A 19299-nucleotide genomic window follows, 5' to 3' on the forward strand; every position below is an offset into this window, starting at 1 on the left:
TAAGGCGCCTCCGGGCTGGCTGCTCCAGTCTCAGAAACTCACCCGAGAGAAAATGGCGAATCCCGCCTAAGGTACCATTTCTTAATCATGATAGTACCAGACTGTGGTTCAGAACTTTAGGGATTAGATCCATACTGCCTTCCTCCTGAGGTCTGCTAAATGCCCCACGATATATCAATAATTTTTTTAAAAAGTATCACTTAGTGAAGTTTTGACAAATCCTCTGGTTTTTATTTTTGCTGATGATCAGTAAGTTATTCCCCACTCAAAATCTTTCATCTTAAAAGGCAGAGATCTGTCATCATAGATTTTTCCCATAAAAAAAATACTGCCACATCAGCCAAAAGACTTTCACACCCCCATTTTGAAAAAGCCATATCTTGAAGTCATATTGAGACTATTCATTCGACTTTCAAACACAGTAACTATCTCTTTCAGGATGGATAAGCAACGCTTGGAAACGCGTCAGGAGTTGAGGAGACCAGAGTCCTTGCCATCCTTGTGTGAATTTTGAACTTTAGTTTTCTAAAGTGAAATTTAAAATAAATTTTGAAAATAACTTTTATTTGACCCTCAGAATTTTAGCATGGAGCTTAGATTAGCAATAAAAATCTTAGAAAGATCTTAAAATAATTCAGAAGTTCAGCTTTTCATGGTGTAACCATTTGTATTGATACAGAATATCTCTTAAGTGGGGGAGTGGTGGCACACGCCTTTAATCCCAGCACTTGGGAGACAGAGGCAGGCAGATTTCTGAGTTCCAGGCCAGCCTGGTCTACGGAGTGAGTTCCAAAAAAAGAATATCTTTTAAAATAGTTGATGAATTATTTTTTTTTGCAATTTAAAATCTCAGAGATAATTTTCTTACCTTGAATATTGTGTTGCTTGACAAATAACCTTTTTTTTTTGGAGATTATTTCTAATCTTTAATTAATTAAATATATTACAAAACATGGAAGGCCACTAACCTATGGTTCCAAAATTATTTGTATTTAGTAGAATGTTGTTCATAATTAAGGTTGATGAAAAAAGTTAAAATAAAGGAGTAAAATAAGCTTAAAAGTATTTTAAAGATATTGACATACTAACTGACGAATAGAAAAACAACATTGGGTTGAAATCAATCTCCACTAATTGATTAATTATGAACTAATAAACTTTATATATCATTTAAGAAAATACTATTTTGGGGGAAAGTCGTATTTCTAAAATCTACACAGTAATGCTAAATATTTTTTACTTTTCTAATGCTAACTTAAAAACTTGTCCAAACTGGCGTTCCCTGCAGCTGCACATGACGGAGGTGTGTCTTAGTGTTCTCAGCGCAGGAGAAGATGCTTATTGTTACAATCTTCTTTATGGAGTAAACTATCTCATGTCTTAATATGTTGATTCTAAAGTACAAACATAATAATAGCCACCATTCAAAGCAATCTATTTTGAAATTATATCAGAAATATTTTATGACATTTTCTAATAATTTCCCCCCAAATGTAGAGGAAGTTATTTATAGGAGAATTACATTTCTCTTATGGGTTACTATGTATTCACAGAACTAGACTGTAGCCACTAATAAACAGAAAACAAATGGCGATTGTTTAGTAAATAATGAATAAATAATGATGCTAGGCTTCTGTTAGTGTTTTGGGCATGACTTCATGAATTTTATATACTATATAGTAATTTTGAAAATTGCTAGTAGTTTTAATATTGCTGTTTGGAAAATAGATGAACTTTTTTTTTTTTTTTTTTTGGTTTTTCGAGACACGGTTTCTCTGTATAGCCCTGGCTGTCCTGGAACTCACTCTGTAGACCAGACTGGCCTCAAACTCAGAAATCCACCTGCCTCTGCCTTCCAAGTGCTGGGATTAAAGACGTGCACCACCACCGCCCGGCAGGATTATAGATACACTTTTAAAATACATTCCTTCATGAGGTTTTAGAGTTGGCTCGGCAGTTGGGAACATGTATTGTTCTTGCAAAGGAGCCAGGTTCAGTTACATGCACCCACACAGCTCACAGCCATTCATCACTGCAGTTTCAGGAGGGCCTATATTTATTCTGACACCCATGGGAAACACTCATACACATAAAATAAAATAATTAATTCTAACACTTTAAAACTATGTTAATGTATTTTCTGCGTCTGGGTTTTTAGTCTGCATTTATGTCTGTACCCTGAAGAAGGCGTCAGGTCCCAGTATAGATCAGCCAGTTGTGAGCCTCTCTGGGATGCTGGGAATTGAACTCAGGATCTCTTTAAGTGCAGCTAATACTCCTTTCTTCTTACTTCATTTTGTTCTTTTTTTTTTTTTTTTTAACTTTTATTGCATTATGATGAGAAAAGTTACATGATTTCAATTTATCTGAATTTGTTAACATTTAAAAACATATTTTAAGTGAATAGAATTAAATCACATTCTTGCTTTCCTTGTGTACCCCAACTCCTCCCAGAGACCCCCTTCAGTACCTACAATATCTTTTCTTGTCATAGTCCTTAAAATTTATACAATATTTTAACAAAAATAATTATTATAAAAGTTGTTTGATATAAAACAACAATCAATTTAGCAGTCTTATGTAGATGGTCGTCTACAGCAATAGTGAAAATACATTTTCTCAATATAAATTTTAAATAACTCTAAACATATTAACTGTATATTTCAAAATAATACATCACTACTAGTATTTTCTTAAATGAACGTAAATATATAAAGTCTTTTTGTTTGTTTGTTTTGTATTTAGTAGAGTTGAAAATCTTGACTCTTACTGTGGTACAAGCCCAAAATAAGAACAATTTTGAGACATTGGATTTCATTGTAATAAGGCTGTATTTCAATGACCCTCACATCAACAATGGATTCTACCTCGATCGTATCTAAGCTGAGAGTTGACAGTTCTGCTACACCAAGAAATGAATTGTAGGCACGATTTTTGGATACAGACTTCCTGCTATGGTCAAAGCTATTTGACTTGAGTGAGTGACTTCATTCTCAGCCCACAGAGAACAGGTTATATTCATTTAAGAAATGGTATACATATTAAGATGGTCTATCCATAAAGTCATTCGCCAACTGTTTCAATGAACAATGGTTCTGCTTGGAGGGTGGCACAGACATTAAGTGAGGGTAAAAATTTGGTTCATTAGCTGTGATAATTTGGAAAAGCATTCATCTCAGAGAAAGAGTAACTTATAAAGTCCTCTTCTTCAAACTTGATACAAGAGTTACAAATGTCAAGCAAAACATTCAGTTTCACTCTTTGTTGTTCTCTTACAAGCCACCTCCCTAGTTAATCATCTATGTTTCTTTTGGGTATATAAATACTTTTGAAATATATAAGCTGTTCTGAAAACTATAGTATAGTGTAAAAACATGACATAAACAATACTTATAGAGAGGCTGAGATAAGAGAAGCAAGATTTCAAGACCCTTATGTTGTACACAGGAAGACACTGTCACAAACAAACAAACTGAAAGTGTATATAGATTGTACAATATTGAACCTATTTCTCCAATTATCAAATTAGAGAGACCATTGGATGACAATCAACAAATTTCTTATTCCTCATATTATTGGATTTCAATCGATTAGGATATGTTGGTAATTAATTTTCATGTTAACATATTAAGAAAAAGTAATTGTCACTTCCTGTTGTTTTTGTAGTAAGAGGTGGAATTAAGTTTGTTTGGATTTGTTGAACGATTACCTTCTTGCTTCTTCTAGGGTGTAGTTTTTCTCCTTATGTTGATGTTTTCCATCTATTATCTTTTGTAGGGCTGGATTTGTGGAAAGATAAAAAAGTTTTGTTTTGTCATGGAATATCTTGTTTTTTCTCTCTATGATAATTGAGAGTTTTGCTGGGTATAGTAGCCTGGGCTGGCATTTGTGTTCTTGTAGGGTCTGTATGACATATGCCCAGGATCTTCTAGCTTTCATAGTCTCTGGTACGAAGTCTGGTGTAATTCTGATAGCCTGCCTTTATATGTTACTTGACCTTTTTCCCTTACTACTTTTAAAATTCTTTCTTTGTTTAGTGCTTTTGGTGTTTTGATTATTATGTGATGGGAGGAATTTCTTTTCTGGTCCAGTCTATTTGGAGTTCTGTAGGCTTCTTGTATGTTCATGGACATCTCCTTCTTTAGGTTAGGGAAGTTTTCTTCTATAATTTGGTTGAAGATATTTACTAGCTCATTACATTGGGAGTCTTTACTCTCTTCTATACATATTGTCCTTAGGTTTGGTCTTCTCATTGCGTCCTGGATTTCCTGGATGTTTTGGGTTAGGAGCTTTTTGCTTTTTTGCATTTTCTTTGACTGTTGTGTTAATGTTTTCTATGGTGTCTTCTGCCCCTGAGGTTCTCTCTTCTATCTCTTGCATTCTGTTGGTGATGTTTGCATCTATGACTCATGATTTCTTTCCTAGGTTTTGTATCTCCAGGGTTTTCTCTCTGATTTCTTTATTGTTTCTATTTCAATTTTTAGATTCTGGATGGTTTTGCTCATTTCCTTCACTTGTTTGATTGTGTTTTCCTGTAGTTCTTTAAGGAATTTTTGTGTTTCCTCTTGAAGGGCTTCTAACTGTTTACCTATGTTCTCCTGTATTTCTTTGAGGTTGCTATTTATGTCTTTCTTAAAGTCCTGTATCATCATCATGAGAAATGATTTTATATCTGAATCTTGCTTTTCCAATGTAATGGTGTGTCCAGGACTTACTATAGTGGGAAAATTGGGTTTTGATGATGCCAAGTAACCTTGGTTTGTGTTGTTTATTTTCTTATACTTGCCCCCAGGCCATCTGTTTATCTCTAGTGCTCCCTGCCCTTCCTAAATCTGACTGGATTCTGTCCTTCCTGTGATCCTGGTTGTGTCAGAACTCCTCAGAGTCAAGTTGTCTCTGTGATCCTGTGATTCTGAGATCCTTTGATCCTGGGCTTGTTAGAGCACCTGGGAGTGGAGCTTCTTCTGGGTGTTGTGGGACTGGCTGCGGAGCTTGTGCCCAAGGTCTTCCAGAGAGACTGGTTAATATTGTTTTTTCATTTATTCACATTTCTTCCAGCTAACTGCCTCCTTCCCGGTCATGCCCTCCCATAATCCTTCTCTCGTCTCTCCTCCCCTTCTCCTCTGGGTGGGTAGAGAACCCTCTGGATATCCCCCCACCCTGGCACTTCAAGTCTTGGCAGTAGCCAGTACTCTTAACCATGAATCCATCTCTTCAGCCTCCACTAAAAATGTAAAAAGCATTATTTCTGTGTTCTTTTGATGCCAGAATACAAAAAATGTTTACAACTTTCTTTTTTCAAAAAATATTTGTTGAATTAGGGTAGCTTCACTTGAGATTTTAAGTTACATTTTTGAGTGACTGCTCTACTAGTCTGGAAACTGTCTAGTTTAGTTTCCAGACTAGACTAAACGGCTGTATCAGTCACCTCACTGAAGGCAGTGGTCTACTGAACCACTAATTGGTGAGGAAGTGCAAAGAAATGCATATGATGGAAATTACCAAATGATGGGAATTTTCATCTTGAACATGTGGAACAATTTCTGTATCTACTTCTCAATGTTGAAATAATATAACAAATGTCCAGAATATAAGTTTAAACAGTGTTTACTTTTCTGACTTTATAATGATTTTTAGAAACAGTCTTGGGGCTGGGTAGTGGTGGCGCATGCCTTTACTCCCAGCACTTGGGATGTAGAGGCAGGAAGATTTCTGAGTTCAAGGCCAGCCTGGCTTACAGAGTGAGTTCCAGGACAGCCAGGGCTACACAGAGAAATTCCGTCTCGGGGAAAAAAAAAGAGAGAGAGAAAGAAAGAAAGAAAGAGTGAAAGAAAACAGTCTTGGGTATCTCCCAGGTAATTTTTTTAAGATTTGTTTTTATTATTTATATGTATGTGTAGAGGCATGTGCACATGAATGCAAATGCCCACAGAGGTAAGAGATCCCCTTTGGAGTTGGGGTTACAGGCAGTTGTAAACAACCTGATGTGAATGCTGGTAGTTGAACTCAGGTCCTCAGGAAGAACAGTATGTGCTCATAACCACTGAGCCATCTCTTCAGCCCCTGGTTTTGTTTTGTTTTTAGTCATTTTATGAATTCTCTCTGGTTAGAACATCAACAAGGAAATTACATTAAAGTTTAAGGGCTTTGTGGTCATTGATAGTATTCTATCTGGCTTCATAACAGTGCTGTGAAGTTGAGACAGACAGGATAGGATAATTAAAGCACAATGAGATGAATTGGAAGAGGGCTTATTAGCTATTGGTAGCACCAGAACTATAATCGCAATCTGAAAACTGACTTCATGTTCAGTCAATCATACTTGATCTCATTTGATAACCTGAAGATTACTGTGCAATAAAACTAATAGTTATGTAGATTGTGCTTTCAAAAATGTTGCTATAGTTACCGCGTCCAAGCAGTCTTCCTTCCCTTCCCAGATGAATGTTAAAATTAACTGATTAAACAATTCTTACACAAAGATAAAGAGTTGCTGCAAATGATGCCCTGGGGTAAGACAATAATTTACATTGCATCCGTTGTAGATCTTTATTGTGGCATGAATTTGGTGGTACTTCCTAGTCCCTATGGCCTTTTTTTCCACATCAGACAGAAACCACTGAGTGGTTCTGTGTAGTCTGGCAGGGTTGTCAGTTTCAGTTGTGTAGAAAAGGAAACAATTTGGGAGCTCTAAATTGAAACTGAGGTGCCTGTTCTATGAAGTAGTATTGGTGCTGAATTTTGAATACCAAATTTATGGATATATTTAAAACTTTTTTAAAGGTGAATGGTATTGGTGACTATTGATTTCAATGGGAATACTGTGAAATTCATCATAATTGTATATTTTACAAAAGGAATTTTGGAGATGGATGGATGGATTGTAAATTTACTACAAATTTAGAATCCAAACAAAACCTACTTTACATTTGTGTAAAGTATTTTAAGCTGTGTGTTCTAATCTTACTATTTTTTTTTTGCATCCTAAAGCTTTTGCATTAAGGGCTACCCTCCCTAATTTCACTGTGGAATTCATATTGAAATGTTCTGCAAAATCTGGAGAGAGGTTTATTTTACTTCAGTATTGAGGATCCACTAAATTCAATTAAGTTCTCAGGAGAGCTCACATAGTAAAACATAAAAATAACATTTTTCTTAAACTAACAGTGAAAGGGCATTAGTTTTTAAAAGTATGAAAAATTTTATAAGAAATTTGCACCATCGTGCCTGTATTTTTGGCAGTTTACAAGAAGTAGATAACTTTAGAGTTGTTTTGAGGAAATACTATTCAGCTTTTCTTCTGAGTACTCATGAGATTTAATACTAAAGAACTACATGCAGTGTCTGTGGTGGGGAGCTGTCTGTGTGTGAAGGGAGAGAGAGAGAGTGGAAACTTGGTACAAATTTGATAGTGGTGTCTTTATTCCATTTTGCCTTTGTATTTCACAATGACTATAACAAATTGATTAGTTGTTTTTGCTCTTCTAAAGCCTTAGTAAGGTATAACTGGCAAACAAAACTTTATACCTTTACTATGTACAATGACATGCAGGTATTTGTATAAACTATGAAATTAACATGTTCATTTCCACCTTCATACAAAGAAATAAGTATAGTTTCCATTTCAATATCACAAAAAAATCGTTGTGTTGATTTTGTTGTTTAATTTAGCATACTTCTCCTCCTGTTCTACATTTCATCTTTGTCTGGTTGTTATTTTATATTCTTTAAATACTGCTGATGGTTCCAATAGTATAAGAAAGTCAAGAAGCTCATGCTTGCTGTGGTAGTTAGATGAGGGGTATGTTTCTTCTTGCTTTGTGAAGGATAAGGTGTTTGAAGTGTACTGAATAGATATCTAGAATTTCACAGAAGCAGTGGGAGAAGAGTTTTTAATGAACTCTTTGTAGATATAGAGAAATTCTAAGTCTTTGAGGTAGTGGTGAATGTATAGTGAATACATTCTGTAGAAATAGACATAGGTTTGGGAGAGTAATAAATCTAGAAAGGTAAGTGAAACAAGAGTGTGTCTTGAATTCCAAAGTACATTGTTTACATTTTTGGAGACAGTTTGATTTTTTTGAAGTATGAGAGTGGCATGTGCACAGCTGTGTTAGTAAGCTGCAGGTGGTAATGGGGAGATAAGGATACACTGTTAACAGTCCATTCTACTTTTGCAGAGGACCAGTGTTTAGTTTCCAGCACCCATATTAGGTAGCTCACAACTCTTTCTAACTCCAGCACCAGGAAATCTTATGCCTCTGGTGTCCCTAGACTCCTGAACACAAGTGCACATGTTCCCTATCCCATATGTATAACTAAGTCTTTAAAAGCAGAGCTTATGTATAAGAGAGACTTAATGATGAGATGTTTGCTTCATCTCAGCAGGAGGCAACTAATGATGTAGTGTAAAGGACACATATGCCCAGGAATATTTATTCTGCCATACAAAAAAAGAAAGAAGATACAAAGCTACTTCTAAATGGTCAAAGCTCACTCCAATAAACTATACTCCATTGCTGTGACAGAATGACAACTATATCTAATTCAGCTCTTTATAATATAACTTTTTCTAGCATCTTAAGATAAGTTATATTAGTTTTGTTCATGTTTTCCCATCCTCTACTACATGGTAAGCTCTTCGTAAATCTTTGTTGAAAAAAATGATTTAAAGTTAGATTTAGTACCATAAAATTATCTTTTAGTAAATCGTTCCATGAATCCAATTTACCCAACTATGTGCTTATAAAGTACATTAAATATACTCAATTGATAATCTGTTGACAACTTAAAAATAATCTTATTTCTATTAATGGCTTTTAGGGAGTGGAAATTGGTATTGAGATTTAGAATTGTTATTAAATTATTTGGAATTTAAAACTTCAAAAAAGGCTTGTATATATATGAAATAATGCAGTAGTCTTAGAGGTCTTTAAAGTTATTAATTTTAAACCCTGTGCTACAGGCATCTTGTCAGCAGATCCCTAGAGCACACTGGCTCATAAGCCAGCCCAGCTGAACTGAAGAGCTACTGGGTCACTAAGGTACTTGCTTCAAAAATTCAGGTGGATTGAGGAAGACTTGATTCCTGGACCCTGTAGGTTCACTGGAGAACACACACACACACACACACACACACACACACACACACACTCGGGTGAGGGAAGGGAGAGAGTAGGAGGGAAGGAGGCCAGGAGGGAGGAATGTACTTGTATAATTTATGTAGGTTTCTGGAAAATGAAACAGTTTTGGATCAGTGTAATATTGAAAAGGGGGATTGATTTCTTATAAAAGTTGAAAAACAAAGTTTAGAGAGGTCATTCATTTCTTCTCTGTGGTCCTTTGTTTTCAGAGATAAGAAATTTCTCCTGGGATTCAGGCATGTGTCTCATGTGAGAGTCTTATGAGCTCCTTTAGTACAAGACTTGAAAATCTTTTACAACTTGCTAGAGGGCTAGGGGCAGGGGGAAGTGGTATTGATTCTGCATATTTCTTTGGCTTTCAACAATTGTTATCAATGTCACCACCATATCTAATAGAACCAAAGGACATCATCATACATAGGACATACTGGCTGGAGGTGAATGACTTGGTATAAAGATAAAAAGAGAATTTAATTTTGTACAAAGTCTTCAAGAACAAAGTAGGTGTCCCCTGCTTTCCTTCATCCCCTTGCAGGTGTTCTGTTGTTGTTGTTGTTGTTATAAATTGTCTTTATTTCTGAGAATTCCATACATACATACACAATGAAATATTACATTTATCTATACTCCCCCTGCTGATAATCCCATATTTTCATATAGGCTCCTCCTAGCTTTCTCTCTCTCTTTTTCCTTTGATACCTATTCTGTGCATATCCTTAACACATTGATTCTTCCACTCTCAGTAGCTATCAACTGTTAATAGCCCTTCAGTACAGGATGGAACCCTGAGGGCATCTATACTATCTATGCCAAATTTTTGTCTGACTACATACTGTGTAGAACTTGTACTGGTGAATGCAGCTGCTCATGCTTGGTGGTAGTGGAGGTGTCCCATTTAGGGATTAGTCCTCATTCTCTTTTTCTAAGCACTTTGACCAGGTATACATCTCTTCATTGACTACTATCCACTCTAAAAGGTAACTTCTTTGACAGAGATTGAGAGTAACCCAGAAATGAGTATAAACATCAGGATTTTACAATATAGGCCTTTTATCATTGTAAGGCAGTACTGTATCTTACAGTCCTCAAAGGAAGATGTTTTCGTCAGTTTCTTCTGATACTCATGTGCTGACAAAATTGATTTTAAAAATTAATAGTCAATAACATTCACAGCAGAAAGATATAAATGTTGTAGCCAGAGATATTCAACATTTAAAAAAATTTTTTTTTACTTAATTAGTCCAACCACATTATGAATTAAGGTGGAAGAATGGCAAGAAATGCATCCTTAGCCAAACGCATTATTTACCCCAAACTAGAACCTTTATTTCCTACAAACACTAGGCTTTGTGTGGTGTCTGAGTTAGTGTTTGTATGACTGTGATCAAACACCAGGACTAAAAAGCAAGTTGGAGAGAAAAGGGTTTATTTGACTGACACTTCTACATCATTGTTCATTATTGGAGGAAGTCAGAACAGGAACTTAAAGAGGACAGAACTTGGAGTCAGGAGCTGGTGCAAAGGCCATGGAGAATGCGCTTACTGGTTTGCTCTGCATTGCTTGTTCAGCCTGCTTGCTGTAGAACCCAGGATTACCAGCCCAATGATGGCACACCACTCACAATACACAGGGCACTTCCCCATCAATAACTAATTAAGAAAATGCACTACAGGCTTGCCTACAGCTGGGTGTTATGGCAACATTTTGTTAAATGAATTTCCCTTCTCTCAGATGACTTCAGCTTGTGTCAAGTTGACATAAAACTATCTGGCACTTGTCAATTGCCTAATGATCATGTTTGTTAATTCTTTGTGTGTCTGTTCATATATGTGTTTGCCTGTGTGCTCAGGCATATGTGTGTGCTGATGTTTTTCATGTTGAAGCCAGAGAACAGACTTTGGCATTTTCCATTTGATTCTTGAGGCAGTATCCTTCACTGGCCTGAAGCTCACCAGCAAGGCCCAGGAATGCCTTTGTTCTCACCTCTCCAGTGCTTACTTAGTTGATTATGGAAATTCAGGTCCTTGTGCTTGCAAGGAAAGCCTTTTACCTATGGAACCACATTCCTAACCTATTTCTTAATTCTTCATCATCTGCCCTGTGGTGGTTAGTTTTTGTCTTCTTGACACAAACTACAGTCACCTGGGAAGAGGAATCCTTAAGTGAGGACTTGTGTCAGCTTCTGTGTGGTCATGTCTGTACGGCATTTTCTTGATCAGTTACTGATGTTGAGGGTCCAGTTCACTGTGGTTAGTAACACTCCTGGGTAGGTGGTCTTGGGTTGTATCAGAAAGCAAGGTGGAGAGCAAGCCATGGAGAATAAGCCAATAAATGGCTTACTTTCATGGTCTTAGCTTCAGTTCTTGTATGACACCCCTCAATAATGTATTGTGTCATTTAAGTGTAAGCCATTTTTATTCCCCAAGTCTCTTTTGGTTAGTGTTTCATCATAGCAGCAATAAGCAAATTAGACATGTCCTTAAAACATTGTTGTTCTTTTGGAAAAAGAAAACAAAAGAAGTTACGCAATGATAAGATCTTATTTTTCTATCCAAATTCAGAATTTAGAACAAAGTTTCTTGTATGTGTGTGTGATATGTTTTTATATATTTGCATGTGTGCATGCAGATGCACCTATTTGTGCGTGTGTATGTTTGTGTGTAAATAGCACTTTAACTGTTGTACTCCTGTTTTGGATTTCACTGTACTTCTTGGCTTACCTCGAGACTTTGATTTAACCCTTATTTTAGGGCTCCTGCTCCGTCATGTAAGTTAGGATTTACATCGACTCCTACAAAGGATCCTGAGAGTGAAGGGAAGTCCACTTGCTTTCCTTGGTCTGTTATTTTTCCAGGTCCTACTGAAGCAAGATAACCCCTAACTTACATTTGTGTGTGCATGTACATGTATGTCAGCGCCTGCCTGTGTGTTTTCCTAGTGTTAGAAATTGAATGAGGCAAATCTGAAGCTTGAAAATTTTGACAGTATCCATTAAAGTTTATAAGCAATGTATAACATTGATAAGTATGAAATTTAAAATGTATACATCATTTAAATTTTAACTGACCTCCTAAATTAATTTAATATTATATATAACTCTACTCATTCAATTATAAAAAAATGTTTACTATATAATCTAATTGTTTAAACCAGTCATCATTGCCGACTCTGTTCTTATGGTACAACTTGTCTGTCAGTAACAAATTTGACTTTATTTTAACATGTTAATATGCTCTATGAAATAGTCCATGTGTGCATTCCAATTGTAAGATATATAAATTAACTTGTAACAGGAAGACACCCAGAAAGGTATAGAGTCTTTCCAGGATGAAATCAAGATTCCCCCCAACCCCTGCCAATTTTCCTTACTTAGTTCTTCTTTTTTTTAAAAGATTTATTTTACTATAAACCAGTACACTGAAGCTGTCTTCAGATGCACTAGAAGAGGGCGTCAGATCTTATTACAGGTGGTTGTGAGCCACCATGTGGTTGCTGGGATTTGAACTCAGGACCTTTGGAAGAGCAGTCGGTGCTCTTACCTGCTAAGCCATCTCACTAGCCTCTTACTTAGTTCTTAATGTATTTCTATCATCAATTCTTCCTTGAATTGCTTCGTTTTGTCTTCTGGAGAGTTCTATAGTCATTGTACTATAACAAGGCTTAAGATAATTGATTGAAGTATACTTTTTTATTTTAATGTAGAAATAGAGTAATTGTGAAAGAAAAAAAGATGAAGGAAAACTTGGATTTCAGTACAAGCGTACTCCATAGGCAGACAAGTTTTGGTAAATGTATGAATGAGACATTCCGTTTAGTTCCAAAATATATTTCACCCTTGAAATGACTTTATTTAAATTAACTTGGATATTTATAGGATGAATTGTGTCTCTAGAAAATAATATGTAACATGGTAATCACAAGGTAAATTGATCATGACACTCAGAATATCCTTTGTGGTACTTTTTTCTCCCTTTTATTGAAAGTAGGATTTTTTCCTCACATAATATACCCAGGTTCCTTTCCTTCTACTCCTTCTACTCCCCACATCTTCCATTCAGATCCATTCCCTTTCTGCCTCTCATTTGATTACAGACAAGATTCTAAGGGATAATAATAAAATAAAATAAACTTATGAATATTGACTTAATATCCCAAATATAATATACTTTAAATAAGTAAATTGCTTTAATATCTTTTATACTGAGTTATGATGCACTCTAGTAATAGTCTAACATTAAAAAAACATTCAATTCAGTGATTAATTTATTTGATAAATCACTTAAAATTTTTGTATTTTCACCATCCTAAATTCTAGTGTACAAGTAGGAAAAATATGTAACACTGATTTAATTCCCACTGCTATATTTATTACACTATCTTTTTGTTTTGTTTAAGACAAGTGCCTATGCTAGAGTTGAAAGAACTTCAGGTAATTCTCAGAGACATAATGGCTGTAGCTGTAACAAGAAAATACTCCTGCAGCATTAAAGAGATTATTATTAATAATAAGAGTTACTCATTGAATAGAAGCAGTTACAATCTGTAGACACACTATTGGGAACAAGGTGATAGAGGGTTTGTTAGAAGTGTCTTCTTTCTTTCTTACGGGTAGGTGGACACCTGCAAGGTGTTGACTTGCAGGCAGAGCTGAGAGCTTGCAGTCTGCCTTTCCCCCAGAGTGCTGGCCGTGCGACACTCCACCTAGCTGCCCAGAATTGTACCAGTTTTAATCTGAATAAGCAGAGTTCCAGAAAAAAATGCAACTAACATACAAATGTTCTACAAATTTATCTCTTTTTCTTCTCTCTAGATATGATATCTGCACTTATAAAAATAAGCCCTGTGGAACACTGGGTAAGTTTGTTTTTGTTTTTGTTTTGAGAGTTTTTTCATTTGTTTGTTGATAAAAGGATAGTTTAGATTGTCTTTTTAAGGTAATGATGTTACTCTTGATTATCATTAATTTGGTTATTTTTCTTTCTGATATATGGGGCATTACCACTAAAATTGTACAACATGAACTTTCTTGCATATATAATTTGCTAGAAACAAATTATTCTCCCCATAATAATGAATAAGTTTAATTATTTTGTTGGCTTTATGTTCTCTGGCAAATGGTATGAGTGAAAACAATTAGAAGATGATTTAAATATCAGTAGTAATTATAAATCAAAATTATCACTCATTTTCATATTTTCTGTCTGTCTAATTTCTTGTTTAAGACAACAACAAAAATGAAGTGTTTGAGATCAAGGGAAAGTTGCTTAAAATAAGACAATGAATTAAAAGAAAAGAAAATAGTCACCTTGAGATACTTAGAGAGAAGGTGTAAAGAGTAATACTTCTTCTAGTACAATTGTTTTGTGGAAAGTTTATCTTCTATGAATACAGATATTATTAAAAATGTTAGTATAGTCAATGAAGAATTTAATCAAACAGTATTGCAAGAGGTGGAGAAAGGAGGGAGAGCTTTCTTTCTTATACTCCCTAAATATCTTTTGCTTTAAAAAAAAATTCAGCAATTATCTTGAATTTCCACAAAAAGGATATTTTGTTAAGAAGCCATAGTTGGTATTGGTTGAAAGTTAAATACAAATATAAATGAATTGATATGGCCACTTTCCAGTAGACCAGATAATCAGGAAGTTTTTAGTGTCACAAAGACTTTCTACAGACTCAATTGCTACACAAGACAAAGTGAATTTTTTGACTTCTCTAGGTCAAATCTCAGTTTTCTTATCTGTATATGAATAATTTTGAAGTCAACTCCTGTTAACATCTTAAACTTTAGGGAATATCCAATTAAAGTTGACTTAGGAGAGACAGTGTTCCCAGCTTCCTGATGTTTGAGTGATACATCCCTTCCAAGACTGGATTTTTTTCTTGTTTATTTTTCATATCTCTTATTTCCTGTTTTCCTTGAGATTTATAACTATAGGAGAAATCGCAATTAGCCAATACCTAGTATTAAGCATGTAAAGTTTGCTAGTTAATACCTATCATAGAGCGCGTTCTTTGCTGAGCCAACACATATTAGGATTTTGAGTGTTTTAAGGCCAATTGGGAAAATCTGAAGTTGAGACTAACTTTGATAGTTTCAGTGTACTTATTGCTTTTTTATAATCTTTTAAACCTCCTTGTTTCTCAGGTTTTTTTATTTATGAAATAGGCATACTAGTGCTTCCAGTGTCATTACTAAGGATCTGATGTAGCTTACTGTCTAAATTATTTTTCAAAGTAATATACATATTGTAACTTTAGTAATTAATTTCTATAGTCAATAAATTATTGCAAGATGCATCTGAATGTGCTTTGAAGCTCAATTACTTTTTTGTAAATTAAAATTATAATTTTTGAAAACAGAATGATATATATATATAGATACTTGTATTGACTGCTATGTAGAAAATGTCAGTACAGAATCAATCAATTAATTACTATGTTACAAATTTAATTTTAATTAAAGTAATTTATTACCTATTTTAGGTAATTTATTTACTTACAATTTATTTATTTAAATAAATAATTTATTTTGTATTGATGTTTATGATGATTTTTTTATAATCTCTTGATTAATAACTCTGATGGCCAGTTGTATTATGATGGCAATTAGGGTTAAGGTTGCAAACTGATCGTCAAACTAAGGAAATCCAAATGACCCAAACAGTAGTGAACCCCTGATTAACACTAGCACACTTAGGAATTTTTAAAACAGCTATTGTTCAGAAACTAGGAAATGGGGAGAGTTAATAAGCATGTATTAGTGTTTATTCTTATATTAGTAAGATTTACCTTTTCCCTCCAAATACATCTTTTCTAAAGTTGTTCTTTAGCAGAGTTAACAATTTTATGTCGGATATCGAGTAAACATGTGCTTATCACTAAAATAAAATCATAGAGCTCACACTGAAAGAAAAGCCATCCCATACCCAATAAAGGGAAAAACAAAACAAAAAACAATGCACTCCAGCACCACCATCGTTTGGAAAACAAAAGGGTAGTCTGTAGAAGTATAAGAGATGTTAGTTTGTCAATAATTATAAGTAGTGAGCTTTTAAACATGACTCAGAACAGAAACGATGCTCACTGTTATTTTGTTCTTTCCAAATGCTCTTCCATACTGAACTCAAAAGCTTAAGAGCCAAATCCTGTTTTTATCTGCATGGAGCATGCCTGTGTACATGCACATGTGTGTTTTTTAGTGGAAATTTAATATAACATTTATAACATATTTTTCATTATCCAAAGAATGAATTATTTTTGCCCCAAGTGGTTCTTCTTTTTATTGTCTTCTTTTCAGGTCCCAGTACCATTTAGTGGAATGGAAGTTCAGCTCAGTTGTGTCAGGGGTGCTTATACTAATTCTGAGGCAGGAGCCACCCCCTTCCTACCTTCTGCTCATCCTTATAAATCAGTAGGCGTACCCATCAATCACCTTTACTTTGTTATAGTGTTCATTATTTTAATATATCAGAAAGAATGAGCAACACAATTTCTAGAACTCCCTATGTAGAAAATATGGACTGAATAGTGCAAACAGTTCTCAGTGCTTCTGGGGAACCGTACCTCCCACAGAACACCTCTTGTTGCACTCAGTGAATATCCAGTGCACTGAGCTGAGGGGCTGAGGGAAGGCAGTTCCTGACATTGGAGAGGCAGGATGGCAGACTACACAAAATGCCCTCCTCTCTCTAAATGACTGTTCTCTGCATTTAGTATTTGGGATCTGCTTTCTTATAACATATGTCATTTTTCATTTCTTATAAAATTCTTTTTTCTAAGTGCTGACTTAACATTCTGTACTAATCCACAGAGCATAATCCACAGAGAATGGTATTCATTTGGAAGTAAATACTAAAGCTTCCAAGGGGAAATACCTCAAGTAACATAACATTACTTAACACCAGCCAATTAACACCATGGTTTTGCTTTATTAGTAAGAACTCTAAAGCACTGAAGGGGGCTGGGTGGGAAGAAAACAACGTGGAATGTACGAGTGACTTCCCTCCATAAAAAAAACAGGACAACAATGTAAACTGCTGCCATCAGGACTGATGTTCAGGGATTAAAAAAGTACAAAGGTCTCCCATCTTTCATAGTTTTTTTCCCCTGTTTTGAACCATCCATTTTGTTTTTATAAAAATGTCATTTATAAAACCATTTGGGATTCCCTCTTTTTGTTAACTAAAATGTTGCTTGTATATTTTTATGAACCCACTAAACTTAAACAGATCTCTTTAGAAAAATAATGTGGATATATTTTGCTTTCTACAGCCTGAAGAATATTAAAATAGAAATGCTTTCTTGAATTCCCTTTTCTGGCTCAATTTACTAGGTGGTCCCAAGTTACCAGAAGTAAAATTTATAAATCTAACCCCTAGTCTAGACATTTTCCAGCACTGACTGCAGTTCAAAAAATATTAATGTCTAGCCGGGAAAGTGAAATTTCCCTCAGTGAGTTTGCAAATGACTAGAAAGTTAACCTTTTGCCAACTGCTCCTTCTGTGTGTGGAGGTTATTAAAAAGAATCCAGGCCTTTAGAAGCATGGACCTTAAAAGGCTGAGGCACCTTGGCTTGACCCTTGCTGTCTTTCTGTTTCTTCAGGCTTAGCCTCTGTGGCTGGGATGTGTGAGCCTGAAAGGAGCTGCAGCATTAACGAAGACATTGGCCTGGGCTCAGCTTTCACCATCGCACACGAGATCGGCCACAAGTGAGTGCATTTAAGGAAACCAAAACAAACTGGACAACTCACCTCTTTAAGCCACTTGTAACTACTGTGTGGAAAGCCTGCACTCAATTCTTTTTTACGGTCTTTTTGATATCTTTCAAGAGAGAATGTTATCATTTTGAGTATTGGGATAAATCATCATAAGAAGTAGAGACTTGCTAAATAGCCAAACATACCACACTTAAGTATTGTCATGGGCATTTAAAACTGAGCTTTAGATGTCTTCTCTACATGTAGTTCTTATAAAGTCCAATTATGCAAGTAATCTCTCTTTTCATCAAGGGATAATTTATGTCTTATGGTCATTTGTTTGGGGTTTTGTTTTCTTGTTCTGTTTTTTTGTTTGTTTGTTTTGAGACAGACCCTTGTTCTATAGTCCAGGCTTTCCTTGATCTACACAGGCTGGGCTGGAATGCACAGTAATCCTCATGCCTCAGTCTTCTGCATGTTGGAGTGACCAGAATGAGCCACTATTTCTGGCTCTAAATATTTGTTTAAATTCATTGACACTACTTCCTTCAAATGCACATTTGTTTTCACCCTTTATGAAGCTGGAAGCATGGTGTGATGGCTCTGTAGATAACTAGTACTATCAGGTGCACTCACATGCCATTCAGAAAACTTTATATGTAAGAACTCATCCTTGGTTCTTAGGAGGACCTTAAGTTTTTAATATTTATTTGAAATAAATCAATGCCAATGTTTAAAATGATACTTTCTCCCAACCCCCAATTGGCAATAAAACCCCTTATTTCAAAGAACAGACAAAGGTAAATGTAAAAGTCTGTGGATGTGGAAAGAGAGATTTGATAATATTTTTCATATTTGTGTTCTTACAACTGGAAGATGACTTGTTCTTAGTGAGTGTTATGTAATTTGAACTAATGCTCTCATACAGGTAAAACTAAACAAAAAAAAACCCTCTTCTTACTGATAGAGTTACCTCTTGAGCCAAATCCTACTTACTTCTAAGCAAAAGTTATTAACTTTAAGCAAATGGCTAGTATATCTACTACTTTAAAATTTGAAAGATAAGTAGCTTTAATTGAGGCAACAGTCTGTGGGGATCTATAACACTTGCCTTATTGTAGTTAATGATCTTTTTTTAAAATGGTGAAATGGATAAAAAAAAAGGTACAAATAAAAATTAATATTTATGCTTCAGAGATAATTCCTGAGAAAAATCCAGAGTTCAGGGTCCTTTTCCCTTCCTTCCTTCCTTCCTTCCTTCCTGACCTCCTTCCCTCCATCTCCCCCACCCTCTTTTCCTTTCTCCCTTCCTTTCTCCTCCCTCCCTCCCTTCCTCCCTTCCTCCTTTCCTCCTTTCCTCCTTTCCTTCTCCCTCCCTCCTTTCCTCCCTCCTCTCCTCCCTCCCTCCTTCCCTCCCTCCTTCCCTCCCTCCCTCCCTTTCTTCCTTCTTCCCTTC

The 19299-nt window shown here is 35.4% G+C and overlaps 1 protein-coding gene across 9 annotated transcripts in view; it reads left to right on the plus strand.

Annotated features, from left to right (window-relative positions):
- Positions 1–19299, plus strand: part of Adamts6 (ADAM metallopeptidase with thrombospondin type 1 motif 6) — a 235161-nt gene that overhangs the window by 63231 nt on the left and 152631 nt on the right. For all 9 annotated transcript variants that reach the window (XR_004115935.1, XR_004115934.1, XM_031360639.1 and 6 more), the window contains 2 exons: positions 13955–13998; positions 17750–17855. Coding sequence is in view for 7 of the 9 variants with exons in the window: in XM_031360639.1 (XP_031216499.1) it covers positions 13955–13998; positions 17750–17855 (150 nt within the window). In the remaining 2 variants the exon portion in view is untranslated. The remainder of the gene's footprint in view (positions 1–13954; positions 13999–17749; positions 17856–19299) is intronic.

This window comes from Mastomys coucha, unplaced genomic scaffold (genome assembly GCF_008632895.1).
Source record: "Mastomys coucha isolate ucsf_1 unplaced genomic scaffold, UCSF_Mcou_1 pScaffold8, whole genome shotgun sequence".
Taxonomy (NCBI): Eukaryota; Metazoa; Chordata; class Mammalia; order Rodentia; family Muridae; genus Mastomys; species Mastomys coucha.